The sequence below is a fragment of the Saccopteryx bilineata genome, chromosome X (assembly GCF_036850765.1).
Source record: "Saccopteryx bilineata isolate mSacBil1 chromosome X, mSacBil1_pri_phased_curated, whole genome shotgun sequence".
Taxonomy (NCBI): domain Eukaryota; kingdom Metazoa; phylum Chordata; class Mammalia; order Chiroptera; family Emballonuridae; genus Saccopteryx; species Saccopteryx bilineata.
Window position 1 is genome coordinate 43,333,792 of NC_089502.1, and position 15,902 is coordinate 43,349,693.

Consider the following 15,902-nt stretch of genomic DNA (forward strand, 5'->3'; position numbering starts at 1 on the left):
AATTTTACACCTGGATTTGTGCATTTGAGTTAAAATTACCATAGTGAGGTAACCTAGTAATGGACACTGGGCCTTCTTAATTCAAATCTAAAGGAGAGGAGCCTGGGAATTTTCACTTTTAATTTAAGTAGTCCTGATGACTATATGATCAGGCAAGTTTGAGAAACACTGTTCTACTCCAAACCCTCAATTTATGGATACAAAAACAGGTTCAGAAAAAGGAACTGACCTTTTAAGTGGTCGCACAACCAATTAGTGACTGAACCAGGACACATTCAACCTTTTTGTCGAACTGTACCTCAGCAAACTTTATGTTAAATTCCCCACACACAGTTCTGGGTTTCATACATTGCAGACCATTTGGTAAATACGTGTATGAATGAGTGAATAAGATTAGCACCCACTGTCTGCAAGGACTTTATAGTAGTTAAACACTGGAAAGGTAAATTTTGTTGGGGCACAGAAAAGAAGAGGTAGAAAATATGCCTGCAACTGTGGCAATGGTCAGCTTATATGAGGTAAAGCAGAAGGCACAGGGCAGAAAGCACTGTATAGCTCTTCAAAATTCTCAAGCCTTGGACGTGAGAGTAGACAAGATGTTCAGAAGGTATGTTTTAAATTCACTCCTAAATCCTCAGCTCACAAAATATTGGTTCTAGTCTCTTCTCCCACCCTCTCTTCCATCACTATCACTTTCCAATATGGAGTCCTCTCATCTCAGAAGGAAGGGTGGATGGCAAAGAGGCTCACTCACCTGATGAGTGTGCAGAACTGTAAGAACGATGAATTCCTTAGCGCTCCTACAGAGAGAAGAGGGAACAGGAAAGTAGTGTATCATGCACTAGGTATTCATCTAGCTCAAGAAGCAACACCAGAATATCCCCCTGGGCTGCATTCAGGTATATGAATAGGACAGAGGGCAATCTGAGTATCTGTATGGCTGCCTCACTTCCCATCATTTGTGGCAACTGACATTAAGTAAACCATCTATATAGGTTCACACAGGCATCTGAAATGGTATTACCATTATCCTTGAGGTTGTCAAGGTTTTCAATTTTTAGGTCTCCTTTTTTTAGTCCATCTCACATTCTTTCTGTAGAAATTCCCAAAACTTAGGAGCAATTTTATCTGTAGACTTAGAAAATTCTCAAGGAAAATTAAAAGCCTGAATTATGAAACTCAAAGGGCACATAATCAGTCTTGGGAACCATGTACTATGATTATTGGCAATTTGGTATTTAAGCAAGAGGGGGAATTCAAAGGAAAAACCCAAAAGAGGTCATTTGGTCATCATGACTCATACTTAGCGGATTTGTTTTAATTGCAGGACCAAAAAAAAAAAAAATGAGAGTTAGGGAGCTACAGATGGAAGCCAAGACTCTCCAGATAGCAAATATTCAAAAGTATGAAAAATTTGAAACTCTTCCAGCAAGAATTATGCCAATGATCAAACAGGCTGTGAGGTATGAGCATTTTCTCCCAGGAATACATAATCTTTTAAAAGAACTAAAAGTACTGGAAAGAGTTTGCCTTGAAGGAGAGTCTCTTCTCCTTGCTGGCCTTTTTCAAATGTTTCTGGGAACGAATGTATTCAAGAAACAGAGTTAAATGCCCTTGGTTCTGAGTATTCAAAAAAGGTCAAGGCCCCCTGCTTAAGGACTTGGAACATTACATATATTCAGTGAGGCAAAGTTCCGGAATGAATCAGCGCCAAGGTCTGGGAGGTTCCTAGGAAAAGGAAGGAGTTGTGTTCCAGGGAAAACTCCAAGGAAAAATTTGTCTCTTGAAGAGGGCAGGGACATAGTATAAGTTGTATTATGTGATTTGATTGCTCTGGCCCCTGCTATGTCCCCAAAGCCAAAGCCTTTATACTGGCTCAACTTTCCCCGTTCCTTGTCCACTCCATTCACTGGCTTCTTTCCTGTTCCCTAAACATGCCAGACACACTCTTGCCTTAGGGCCTTTGCCCTGGCTCTTCTCTTTCTCAAAATTCTCACTTCTTTCAAGTATTTCTTCAAATGTCACCTTCTCAATGAAGCCAACACTGGCCATGCTATTTAAAGTTCCATCCTGTACTCCTGTGCTCGGCATTCCTGGTCCTCTTTATTCTGACCCACTTTATCCTGATCCACTTTCTAATCTTCAATAACATTCATCAACTTCTAGTATACCATACAGTTACTTATGTTTATTGCTTATCATGAACTGCATTTTGTCTGTCTTATTCAATGCTGTATATCCAGTGCTTTAGAACAGTGCCTGGTGCAAAGTAGAAAATAATAAATATTTGCTGAATGAATGAATGAGTGAATGAATGATCCACCAGTCCCTAAGGTTGTCAAATAAACAAGCTCTATTTTGACCCTACAGGAGCTCTGGATTCCCTCACAGAATTGGGCTACCTTGTTCTAAGGTACAAAGATTTCCACTGGAAGTGAGGCAAAGAATTCTAAGAGGACGGGCTGAAAGAACCCCAACACGTCCTGATGGGGTTGAAAGAATTCATCTCGTACTGGTGTGATGATAGAAGGAGAAGGGTCGAGGGTGGGGAAAATACAATGGACATACTGAACTTAGAGAAGAGACAAATTAAAAGTCAGTAGGGATCAGACACATTCCAAGATATTGCGCTGGAGAGGGAACATGTCAAGAAAGGTCTGCTCTAGACTTCAAGAGGGAGCATTCCAAACCTCTCCAGAGTTAGCAAGAAGGTGCTATTCCATACACAGAACACTAAGATTGCTTTTGAAAGGGAAGTAGGGGGGTTGGGGGTCAGGTGGGCTTTGAGAAAACAAGGAAGATGTGTGGGATAAAAACACTCTGAACCAAGAGGGGTTGAAGGAGATAGAGAGAGAAACAGAATACAGTACATAAGGCAGAGAAAGGGAGTGAGAAAGAGAGAACATAGTTCCATTTGAGAGGAAATAGCCAAGGTCCCCCAAACTGAGTTTAACCCATGGAATGTAAAAGCTTCACCTTTGTCCACTGATTCCTTATCAACAAATCTATTCAAGGGGGTATGTGCTTGGTGTGTGTGTGTGTGTGTGTGTGTATGTGTGTGTGTGTGGTGGGAGTATGAGATAGGGGAGTATGCATGGTGTTTGCGTGTGTGTAGTGCATGGTGTGTGGTATGTGGTGGCATGTTATGAGTGTGTGTTGTACAAGGTTTGTGTGATGGGTGTGTTATGTGTGTATTAGCTGGTGGTATGGTGTATGTGTATTGTCTGTGGTATATGGTGGAAAGGTATATGGTGTACACAGCATGTGTGTGCAGTGTGCATGCGGTGTGTGAGTGCTATGTGATGGCATGGTGTGTGTGTGTGTGAGTGTGTGTGGTGTATATGTTATGTACGGTTTGTATTATGTATAGTGTAAGGAAGGGGAAAAGTCAATGTGATTACTTCTATGTGCAGATGGTGGTGGTCTCCTAATACTCTCCTCTTTCTCACTTGTCCCCATTGCCCTCATATGGGGAGGGCATGAAGGGATCACACACACCCCGAGTAAAATTCACAATGGCAGGTTCGTTCCTCAAACCACTGGCCAGGGATTTGGATTTTCTTCTTCTTGGTTTTTTTGGGGTGGGGGTGGAGAGGTGAAAACAATGTCTTGCTCACACTGCTTATCTCAGAATGTTTTTTAATGGTATATTTGGGGTCTCATTGGTTACTTGGTCTGTCCCACTGTACAGTTAGTAAAAAACCAAGGAGTGTAGGTGAGTAATGAGGTAGAGGGTGTGAGGAACGTGAGGCATGTGAGGCAAACTCTGGCAGGAGGCTGTACTTTGTGTCTGCTCACATCACTGGAGAAGGCTAAGCCAGAGTGTGTGAGGGACCCTGTGGTCCCAGAAGGGATGGGCCATTAAATCCTGGGTAACCAGGAGCTCTGGCTAGGGAAGCTTTTCTTGCAAGGACTCCTCTCAGTGCCAGGGAGGATCATGGTAGCCCTCTGCCACTGGTGGGACAGGGGACCGGTTAGTGCTCAGCTCCTGCCAAAGCCCAGAAGGCCGCTGTTACCTGATGAGTTCTATGAACCTCTCCCTGGGGACTTCACTCACGCCCTCCTCATTAATAGCCACAATCTGGTCACCAGCCAAGAGCTTGTCCTCAGAGGGGCCTCCTGCAGAGGAGAGGAAAGAGGCATGAGGGCTTGGGGCCACTGCTGGGAAAGTGCAAGTAGGAGGAGGTCACCAGTGTCTGAGGAAGCTGAGGAAGCTGAAGTGGGTGCTAAAGCCTGCAGGAGATGGTGTAGGCTGAGTGGTGCTGGTGCTGGAGGGTGCTGTTTGAGCTCTGTGCCACTGTTGCTTGTGGCAGATGAAGGGCAGAAAACTAAAGAAAGAGAATGAAGTGGACCTCCTTTGGCTAAGACTGGAATGGTAGTGAAGGCCTCAGACGAGGTTAATAAGTACTCTTCTGGCTTGGTTCTAAAGCGGAACACAGGCTTTTACTTCACCAGGAGGCATCTGGTCAGGCACAAAGAATGACTTCCATACTACAGGAGGTGGCACAGGTGATGAGAGGAATCTTCTTACTTGAACATTATTCATACTCACTGCTCTGAAATGATTTAAGCATTCATTTGCCTGGAGACAGGGGGATTGACTAAAAACCCAAAGGGTTTATTTTCTTTCAACTCTGAGGGATATTCCACTGTAATAAATGAGGGGGGAAAGGTACAGACCCTAAATCATGGACAGTTGGAAATTGCTTTCTCTTATTCCCATTTTTATTGTTGAGGTTAAGAAAACAGACCTGTTTGAGGGTTGTTCTTTCTTGGATGAAGTCAAGGGTGGGGGTAGAGGGGTACAGAGAGTGCTGCCCTTGATGTTTAACAAAAATCTTGGAGAAAAGCTTTTCAGAGATTCAGGAGAATGAGAAGTCAGACCCAGCCTCACTCAAGCCCAAAAGAAATGTTTAATAACATCTTCCGATCTCAAACCAGCTTGGAGTCTTGTTTGTGTCCACTTTAAGAGCCAGATCCCAACTGCTTCTTCTCTCTACAAAAAAAGTGTGTTCTGCAAATTCCAAAAGCATAAACAAAAAACAGGCAGCTACGTCAGTTGAGCACACAGCTCAATGGCTGTGGAGCATGGGTCCTGTGTTCTGAGGGTGCTGTGCCCGCTCAGCCAGCAAGTTCACTACTCTACCTGCAATGGCCCTCACTCAGCCAAGCTCCCCGACAGCAAAGTGACTTCAGGAGCAGAGACTGTGGTGGTGAAGAGTCCACTCTTTGCAGCCAGCCAGAACTGGATTCTAATCCTAACTGCCATTCACTAGTTGTGTGACCTTGGACCAGACATTTAACCTCTCTGAGTCTCTTTCCTCATCTGTAAAATGGGAAAATACCTGGACTACACATCAAAAGACTGTTGGGAGGATAAATGCGATGATGAATGTATAGTGCTTAAAACAGTTGATTGATGTTGGTAAGAATTTTATAAATATTAGTTATATCCTCCAAGGCACAATTTCTTCAATTCATTTAATTCCTTTTATGGACCTCTGCCACAAGTGCCAATATTTTAGGTGGATGCCACTCTACATTTTCCCTCCCTCCCTTTCTCCCTTCCTTCCTTTTAATAGAAACGGTCCTGATTGAGCTCAACTCTCTGATGGAAGTGGGAGGTAGTATTAATCTACTGCTTTCACAAAATGGGTTGTTAGCATCTTGTCTTTACTTATGTTCTCAAATACAGAACCAAACAAGTGTCTGCATTTGAGAACCACTTGGGCCAGAAGCAGCTATGTGGCTCAGCCCGAATCTTCATTGGGTTGGGCCTGCCAACACCACGGCTTCTGTAGCCCTCACCTGTGGCTTTCCTTCTCTCCACTCCTCAAGCCTTCTTCATTATACCACTGGAATCTGGGGGCTTCCTTTGGCCCTTTCAGTTCTGTCTCCTTTGAAGTGAAAGAAGAGGCTCCTAGTGATCAGTTATTATATCATATCTGGTTCCTCTTAACCAGAACAAATCTGATTTCTGATCAGACTCAAAAACCTTTTGCCGAACTGTGTGACTGACTCGGGAGCCGTAGGTTAGCCATGAACTCCTGTACTGATTTTTTTCTTTTCTCTCTGTGCCCTCTAGTTACAGAGAAAGCTCACAAAGATCTTTTCCTTTTCCTCTGATGATTGCAAAATTCATCAAATTTCTGCTAGACCAGTTTGTACGCTGGCTGCTCCTCCTGGCTGAGCGAGAAACTGTTGTAAATATCTAAAGCCTCAGGTCTAGCAAGTCATGAATAAAGCTGCTTTCTGTCTGTCTTTTCTGTCAATGCCTAGCATATTTGGAACAAAAGAGTGCTTAGGCCTTTTCATGTCTCATTCATGATGGCATGTTTCACAGTTCAGGTGAGGCTTTTGCTTGTTTCATCCCACACAACCCCATTCAAGCCTTGCTTCCTCTGCTTGGTATCAGACAGGCCCACGTGCAAATTCTGCCTCTGCTGCTTTCTAGTGGAGTGACCCTGGAAAACTCATTTTTCTTCCTCTCCATCTCAGTTTCCTTATTTATAAAATGAGAATGATATTACTTACCTTGCAGGCTTGGCTGTCAGGATTAAACGAGATTATGTAAAGTACACAGTAGATGCTTAATCAATGGTAGCTGTTGTTATTACCACTATGGCATTCAGAGATTTCATTCTCTTCTCTTCTCCTCTCCCACCTGTGGTCTGTACTGTGATTCCAGTCTTCAATGACTAACCTGGTTCATGAGTGTATACAGGTCTCCACAGCAGGATGGTTCAATACTTAGGGACAGAAACTGTGTCATGTACTTCCTACAACCTTGTTGAGCTTAGAGTAGGCAATCTAGAAATCCTTGTTAAATTGAAATTAATTTTCATCCAAGATGGTATGGCTCTTCTATGAAGGTTCTATGTAAATAAGAAGCTTTATTAAGGCCCAGACCCTACTAAGCCATCAGCTGCAGCCTCTGCCTAGGGCCCCTGGAAGGTTTGTGTCAATCAGTCTTAAAAGATCAACTCCCTCACACAGTGATTGGCGGGCATTCTTCATGAGTTCCTTGGCAACCCAGTATACTCAGGAGCTCTGCTCTTTGGGTAGATGTGTGGATGTTGAGGGATAAGAGCCAGGGCCAGGGAGGCACCCTGAGAAACACCTACCTGGCCTCACAGATCGCACCACCACAGGCCTTTCACTGCTGGCCACGAAGCCAAAGCCATATATAGGATCTCGGTGAATGGTCACTTGTCGCAGTGTCTCTGCTGGCAGCTGCTCACATTCCATATCATTTGTGCTCTCTTCCTGCATCACATGACTAAAGGAAGGGGAACATGGGAGCAAACAAGATGCAAAGGCAACTAAACCTCAGAAGCAGCTGTGAGGGACAACAATTAGGGTGCTGGCCATGGCACCCAGCAGTCACACACTTAAGGTTCCTGCATCCTCTAGAACCAGCAGAGGCAATGACCTCCTATTTCAGATTGGAGAAAGAGGAGTCTAGAAAGGAGAAGTCACCTGTCTACAGAGCCAGAGCCAACAGAGAACACTAGTGCCACAAAGCCTGACATTAGAGTCACTTCTTTCCTCAGGATATTGGAACTCTAGAAGGAGCCTAAATGGAAGTGTGTTATTCTGAAGGTTAATTGGTACTACTCACTGAATTGGCTAGTAGCTCACTAAGAGAAACTAAAACTTTGAGGGAATGGCCTAAAAAATAGGCAAGTAGGTAGGGAAGGACTGTGAAGTTGTTTCAGAATGTGGAACACCTTCATGAAGTCCTTGAGTGATTTTAAACTTTAATATCCCTTAAGGCTTACGTTATATATAACAATAAACTATTTAGATGGCATATATAATCAAATGGACTAATATTGAGGACCACTGTCTTATACAATTGTCCATAATGCCAACTAATTTCAGTTAATAGGACAACTGGAAAATCTCTTCTCTGGTCAGGAAGGGGAGCCGTGTCCTGTGACAGCCAAGAGATCCGAACACCAGATGATCTGGGAGAAGAAATACTGCTGCCCCAGTATCTGGGAGGGATTACAGATGACACTTTGATTTCCACAACTGAAATTACTGAAGCTTAGGAATTGTACAAGGACTTTATAAAGGTTTCACAGCAAAAGCTATGGTGAGGCATACTTCAAGCAAAGATGGGTTTGAGCAAAGTGTTTGAATCAAAAGCCCTGAGGGGTGAGGGCACTGCATGACAGGCGTAGAGAAGGATGTAAAAGAGGAGTGAATGGCCAACGGACAAGACAGGGCAGGCGGAAGGGGAAGAAGGGGACCACAGCCAAGAGACCTAGAGCATGAGCTCCCCGACTTGGCAGCCCTGTACCCTCTGGCCTTCTGGCCTAATAGATGAGTTTTCTGCTAACCTCAGTGTGTGTATCCTCAAATATTAAGATTCCATGCAGAGCCCTCTGAACAAGATACAGAGGTCCAGGAGCTAATAATTAATCAGACTAGTATAAAGTTTGTAAAAGAAGTAGAAGGATCTGACACTATGACAGTGATTGTTGACTAGCTAAGAATACCAAGTTCTTCAGCAGCAAATGGTTTCCAAGCAATTATGTTGTTTATCAGGACACAAATTTGGTAATTAGAGAAGACCTTTAGGACTATTTATTGAGGGGAAGATTTAGAGTAATTGTATAAAAGAGAAATTCATAGTCCTAAGCTTGTCCCTCATAAAAGAACTTGGGAATGAAGACAGATATGGCTGATTTGAATCCAGCCATAGCAACTCTAGTTGCACACAAACTGGTTTGGGGCTTGTCTGTACCCCTTAGGGAGCCAGAAGGGCTGCTGGAATGAGGTCAAGCCTCTTGAAGGTAAATTCAGAAACTGGCTCCTTCCCTCCCATATTGGTAAGATAAATGGTCACTTTTTAATGGGAAGTCACTCAGAAGCTAGAACATGGCTGCCCGGTGTCCTGGATAGATACCCTCCCAGGAGAGGGGTTCAGCAAAGGTGGCTTGAGCCTGGTGCCTCTCTCATTTCTACTCCTGGTGGCATGCAGGAGCTTGGCCTTGAAGGGAGCCAGAGAACATCTTCCTGCAGCTGCCGTCTACCTCACACTTGGGGCCGCTTATGAAATGAGCCCTTTGCCTCCTGTCATCCAACCTTATTGGGATGACACCAGCTCATTTCCGACACAGACACAAGCCAGTGCAGGCTGGAAGGTGAGAGCCTGTCAGGCTGTGCAGCCTGTGGGACGGGAGCAGGGACATCGGTGAGGAAGATACAGGCACGTGTGGAAGCACTCGGTACACTGTCCTGAGCTCCGGGCCCCGGCTTCCTGCAGACATGGTTTGTCATCTTTCTCTTTTTCTGAAACTGGAGAGACTTCAGTCTTCACTGAGCCTTCAGGCGCCACCAATATTGCTGAAAATAGATACTCCTGGAGCTAGAGGACCCAGCAAGGTAAGAGCCTTCTGTGACACAAGTGCTCTACTTTACTGTTTGGACTCATGTTAATCCATCAACAAGTATTTATCGAATGCCTACTCAGACAGTCAGAGCTCCAGGGGACACAAGAGAAGTTAAAGATCTCAGCCATCAAAGAGCTTCTAGTCTTGTGTGTGTGGGGGGGAGACAAGTATACACTGAACAAGAGAATTAGAGTGGTAACTGAGAATAGTATATGAAGTCCAGCATTAAGGTCCAAGTTGTGTACTCAGGGAAGGGAATGGAGTAACTGGAGAGGGCCCCATGGAACAGGCTGGTACCATGCTAAAATGGCCAGGGCAGGGAAGTGAAAGGAAGACAGACAAGAAGCCAAGCTCTGTGCATGGGTGGCCCTCATCTTCCCACAGGGAACCCAGATGTTTTTCCTACAGCCATAGCAAACATGTCTCCAGGTGTGACTGGAGCATATTTGTCCTTGGGTTGTCCCTAATTGAGCTGGACAAACTCTCTAACTAGGTCCTCTTCAAATTCTGCAAACATCCTTTCTTCAAATTGCCTGGGCCTTCCTAGGCATCTGTGGTCAGAGAAGAAACACCTCCATTGACAGAGCAGAAGGATATTTTACAATGTAAATGGAAACTGGTCCCTTCCCTCCTGGGGTTTGCATCTTTCTGTGTCTGCAGCTCAGTACCGCTGAAATTTGCTAAGTGCCTAGAGACTTGAGAGTGACACTGAAGGCAAGCAGTGACGGATGACAGGAGTTCAGCTGTCCACAGGTCACATGACTTCCCTCCTGGGGGAAATAAGCAATATGACTTTGAAAAATGTTTGGCTTCTGATCCCTTCAAACAGAGCAACCCTAACAAAATTATGAAAGCAGCCAAAACCTATGATACCTCTCAGCCACCCTAGCATTGTTCCTGGGACCTACTATTTTCTTCTTTTGTTTATTCCAAAGCACATAATGCTTTCATTCCGTCCCCTTACAACCGAAGGCCCCAAAAGGTATCTATCCCCTCACTGTGTGCTGGGCTTGCCCTCTCTAGTCAGTGACCCGGGGAAAGGCCTAGCCTTTTTCTTCTGCCTAATGATAATGACACTTTATAGCCATGTGGCTCTTTTCATTCTTATACCCATTACCTCATCTGAGAAAGGGTGCTTCCACATTCATTATCTACTTACAGTCTCTGTCTTGCCAAATAGGCGAGGTGACTGTTCCTCCTCCATCCCAGCCCCCAAGGTAGGTTAGGAAAAAATGACCCATGGAGGTGAAACACATCAGCAGCCCAGCTGGAGCCAAATCTCTCAGAAAGGGCTCACAATCCTAGCACCCCCACCTATACCCACTCAGCGGCCCGGACACTGGCTATTGAGTCTCCATTACAGGGCTGGCCCAACCCTGTGGCCAGCAGTACTCTATGTCTTGGCTAGGACTGGATGGCCAGCCCACATCCTAATTAACCTGTCTCTGATCCCATTCACTCAGAGTTGTTGGGAGAATAAAATGAGATCATGGCCATGGGAGCACTTTGGAAGGTTAAACGTGTCATGCAGATTCAGACATGGCAACACTACTGGTGGCATTATTTGTGGTGGTCAGAGGAGCAGAGAAAGTGAGCTGAATTGAAGATAAACTTCACCGACTTTACACAACCCACCCAGTTCCTTCCTCCATCAAGTCTGCTTCTAAGAGCCAGCTCCACAATACATGCCGTCCCCTGGTTTTCCAGGCAGCTCTTTCCCTGACCCAACCTAGCTCCCTGTGAATGGCCTAATGCCAGTTCCTCTGTGGGCTAAACTGAGCCCTTCCCCCATACTCTCCAAAGAAGGACTGGCTGCTGGAGTTCACGCTGACAACTGTTGCTAGGCAGAACATGGCTAAAGGACAAGTGAACTGAGAAAAAGATGGATTGGTTCTGAGCTGATGCTTTCTCGCTTGCACTTTCAGGCAGAAAAATAGAAATGTAACAGCTTAGACTCCCAGGCATCAGCATCAGCTTTTGGCTCCTTTTTCTTTACATTTGGTTGGCTCCTTGGGGAGTCTTGTCACTCCCCCCACAACCAGCAAAATTTGGAGCCATGTGGGGCCAATTAGCCCTCTGATTCTAATCACAACAGCTTGACTCTCCAAGAAGCTCCAGGGATCCAACATGGCAGCTGGAACCCCAAGAGATGCCATCTCCTCCTGGTGGCAGGGACGGAAGCCCCATCCCTGGGGCTCTGAAGTAGCAGCTCTGGGAGCCCTCTTGTAAGGAGATTGAACACAAACCCTTATTCCCGTGAAGGAGCCTTCACTTCGGCTAGCTGCTCCTTATTCCAATAGTGCTGCTCAAACTTGAATATGCTTATGAATCACCTTGGGGATATTGTTAGAATAATTCTGATGCGGCAGATCGGGAGTAAGGTCTGAGATTTTAATGAATTCCAGAGTGATGACCCTGCTGCTAGTGAACAGACCACACTTCGAGAAATAAGGATCTAAAAGGGTGTTATTCTCAGACAGTGGGAGGGCCAGTCAGGTAGGGAGACTGAGGTACTTTTATTAAGGTTGGGTTATGGCATTGAGGGCCTCATTAAAACACAAATATTATTTTCGAGAAAGGACACATAAATTCATGCAGAGGACTCACTGGCTAAATCAGATTTACCCCAGGAGAGAATATGGAGGGCTCTAAATGGATATGAAATAAGATAGGTAAGGTTGCATCAGGGGAAAGTATAGAAAAATACAGACTACAGGGCACTAGTTAGCCCTGCTGAAAAGTCTGATGAGCAGGAGGACAGCCTGAGGACTTGCAACATCCGGGTGTATGGCAAGGAAGATGCTGAAAACAATAGCTAGCATTTCTTAAAGACTCACTGTACACCAGGTACTGTCCACATATTGCATCACTCCAGCCCCACAACAACCCATGAGTAGGCAGTCTTATTGTCACTTTATAGATAAGGAAACTGAGATTTTCAGGAGAGGACTTAGTAACTTGCTCCAGGACACACACCTGTATACACTGTGGTGGAACCACCATGTTAACCTGGGTCTGACCAATGCCAGAGCCAATTTTTCTACATGATTTTTTCAAGTACCTGTGTGCTGAACAGTAGCCCAGCAGGGAATGAGTAGGCCCAGTGGGAGGATTCAACAGACTGCTCTTCTGCAAGTGAACTGAGGGCCACCTCAGTGCTGTCTGTCAGGGCAGCTTCCCTTGAGTCACCACACCAGAAGGCACATATTGGAGACCCCAGTCCCAGAACAGACTTTCTACATGCTGATACGGCCACTATCCCATCTGCCAGACTCATCTCATAAGGCCTCAAATGCCTAGTAATTTTAGTTGCCATCACAAAGGTGTCTACTCATCTCTAATCAACCCCCAGAGCCCTGACTCTCCTCTCAACAGTAGTGTGTTCATATCCTAATGCCGCCCTTCTCTTTCTTTCAAATGCTCGGTCAACAGCAAACTTTCCTGTATCCTTAGTTTATTCTCTGAAAGAGCTCTGCACCTTCCTTCCTAATGTAGGTCTGGTTTATTCCTTGATGACAGCACCTCTTCATCACCCCTCTCAAATGGAAGCTGTTTTTTTCCCCCCTCTCAAATCTCAAGACCTTTAGGATTGGGGGAGGTGTACCCCCTGCTTGCCATGCCTCACTCCTCCAGGTCATTACTCCTTTTTCCTTCTGAAAAAAAAAATCTGCTTCTTTGAGGAACATTCCTGCCACTCAATTCTATGTCTCTAGGTTCCCTCTCCTTGTTGTTACCTACAACTTCCTGGTAATCCCCATGTTGACTGACAATTTTTTTTTTTTGTATTTTTCTGAAGCTGGAAACGGGGAGAGACAGTCAGACAGACTCCCGCATGCGCCCAACTGGAATCCACCTGGCACGCCCACCAGGGGCAACGCTCTGCCCACCAGGGGGCGATGCTATGCCCCTTCCGGGGGGGGGGGGTCGCTCTGCCGCCGACCAGAGCCACTCTAGCACCTGGGGCAGAGGCCAAGGAGCCATCCCCAGTGCCCGGGCCATCCTTGCTCCAATGGAGCCTTGGCTGCGGCTGCTGGAGGGGAAGAGAGAGACAGAGAGGAAGGAGGGGGAGGGGGGTGGAGAAGCAAATGGGCACTTCTCCTATGTGCCCTGGCTGGGAATCAAACCCGGGTCCCCCACACGCCAGGCCAACACTCTACCGCTGAGCAAACCGGCCAGGGCCTTGGCTGACAATTTTAATTCCTAGTCACATGTGATTTTCCCCTCTACTCCAACTTTTTTTTATTTTATTGCGGTAAATATTCATAACATAAAATTTGCCACTTTAACCATTTTAAGTATACAGTTCAGTGGCATTAAGTACATTCACATTGTTACGCAATTACCAGAACTTTTTCATCTCCTGAAATGAAACTCTGTACCCATCTTCCTCTCCACGCAGCCCCTAGCAACCACCATTTTACTTTTTGACTCTATGAATTTGATTATCCTAAGAACCTCGTATAAGTAAAACATACAATATTTGTCTTATTCTGATTGGTTTATTTCACTATGTTATCAAGGTTCATCCATGTTGTAGCATGTGTCAGAATTCCCCTTCCTTTTAAAACTAGAATAATATTCCATTGTATATATGTACCATATTTTATTCATCTGTCACTGGGCACTTGGGTTGTTTCTACCTTTGAGCTCTTGTGAACAATGCTGATGTTGACATGGGTGTATAAACAGTCCGTCTGAGTTCCTGCTTTCACCTCTTTTAAGTATATACCCAGAAATGGAACTGCTCAATGATAGGGTAGTTCTATTTTCTTTCTTTTTTTTTTTTTTGAGAAATCAGTATATAAAAATTTCTATAGTAGCTGCACCATTTTACATTTTTAAATGTTTATTTTATTGATTTTAGAGAGAGAGGAAGGGAGAGAGAGACAAACATCCATCTGTTCACATATGTGCCCTGACTGGGGATCAAACTGGTAACCTCTGCACTTCAAGACAATGCTCTAAGCAACTGAACTATCCAACCAAGGCCCATTTTACATCCTTTTTTTTAAGAGAGAGAAAGAGACAGACAAACAAGAAGGGAGAAAGATGAGAAGCATCAATTCTTCATTGATTGCTTTCTTATATGTGCCTTGATTAGGGGGCTATAGCAGAATGAGTGATTCCTTGCTCAAGCTAGCAACCTTGGACTCAAGCCAAGGACCTTGGGTTTCAAGCCAATGGCCTTTGGGCTCAAGCCAGCAACCATGGGGTCATATCTATAATCCCACGCTCAAGTTGGTGACCTCATGCTCAAGCTGGTGAGCTTTGCTCAAACCAGATGAACCTGAACTCAAGAAAGCAACCTCGAGATTTTGAACCTGGGTCCTCTGCATCCCATGCTGATGCTTTATTCATTGCATCACTGCCTGATCATTTTACATTCTTAACCACAACACAATGTTTCTCCACATCTTTGAACAACACTTGTTATTGTTTTCTATTTTTTCTATTTTCTTTTTTTGTAATAGCCATTCAAATGGGTATACCTTCTCCAACTTTTAATATCATCATTGGTGAATTCAACATCCACATGGTGATGAGAATGCCTCCAACAACTGCTTCCTCCACTTCACTCGGCCACTCACTCCATTGTCACACCTAAACTTTGGGCCATCATCAGCTATTGCACCACCTCCCAATCTCCCTCGCCAACATCCCACTCTACTTTCCCATCTGTCCTACCAGTTTACCTTCACAAGGGCTCTCACTTAAAGAATAGTCAGAACACATCATGATCACATATTCACTTTCCCCTCGGTATTCCATTTTCCTGTAAATCTCTTCCTCCATTCTTTGAAGAGCCACTTTTCATATTTTCGGTCTCAGCTTAAAAGTCACCTCCCCACAGATGCCTTCCCTAAGTACTTGCCCCTAATTATTCACTTTCTTATTCTCCTTCATCTTCCTTCTTATCTTCACTCCCTTTCATGTCCAGTTTAGAGCTCCTGATTTATCATTATGATCATTCTCTTGCAAACACCTTCAACTCTCTTACTTCCTTTTCCTCTGCTATACTCACCTTGCAAAATCCCACTCCTTGATTAACTCAATTATACGCACTCTTCATTTCTGCATCTGAGTAGCTGAAGCCAGCTGGAGAACAAACTCACAAGCAGGTAGATGGCTTTCATTTTATTCACAGTCTCAAACCTCGTATGGGCTCTCAATGTTGTCTGCCTACTGATTTCTCACTCTCTGAAATGACTGTTTCATAGCTACTCTTCTCTCCTTGATCTTCCTCACTCCTTCCAATTTGTCTCAACAACCTCAGGTAATGACCTTTCCCATATGCTATTGAGAAAAGAACCATCAAATGAGAGCTTCTTCATCTGATCACCAAATTTACATTCTACCTTGTCTGCATCTGTATCCATAATTCCTTTTTCCCTCCTATTAAAATGGAAATGAAGGATCTTTCTTTACTTTTATCAATAGCAGAGCTATTAATTTATACTTGTATCATCCCCTCCAATCTTCTCAAGGACTTTGCTCATT

At 44.6% G+C, this 15,902-nt stretch overlaps 1 protein-coding gene across 1 annotated transcript in view; it reads right to left on the reverse strand.

Moving 5' to 3' along the window:
* Positions 1-15,902, reverse strand: part of FRMPD3 (FERM and PDZ domain containing 3) — a 142,657-nt gene that overhangs the window by 63,222 nt on the left and 63,533 nt on the right. The window contains exons 3-5 of the mRNA XM_066249647.1: positions 7,125-7,279; positions 4,017-4,119; positions 755-800 (exon numbers count right to left, since the gene is read on the reverse strand). Coding sequence (XP_066105744.1) covers positions 755-800; positions 4,017-4,119; positions 7,125-7,272 — 297 coding nt within the window. The 5' untranslated portion in view covers positions 7,273-7,279. The remainder of the gene's footprint in view (positions 1-754; positions 801-4,016; positions 4,120-7,124; positions 7,280-15,902) is intronic.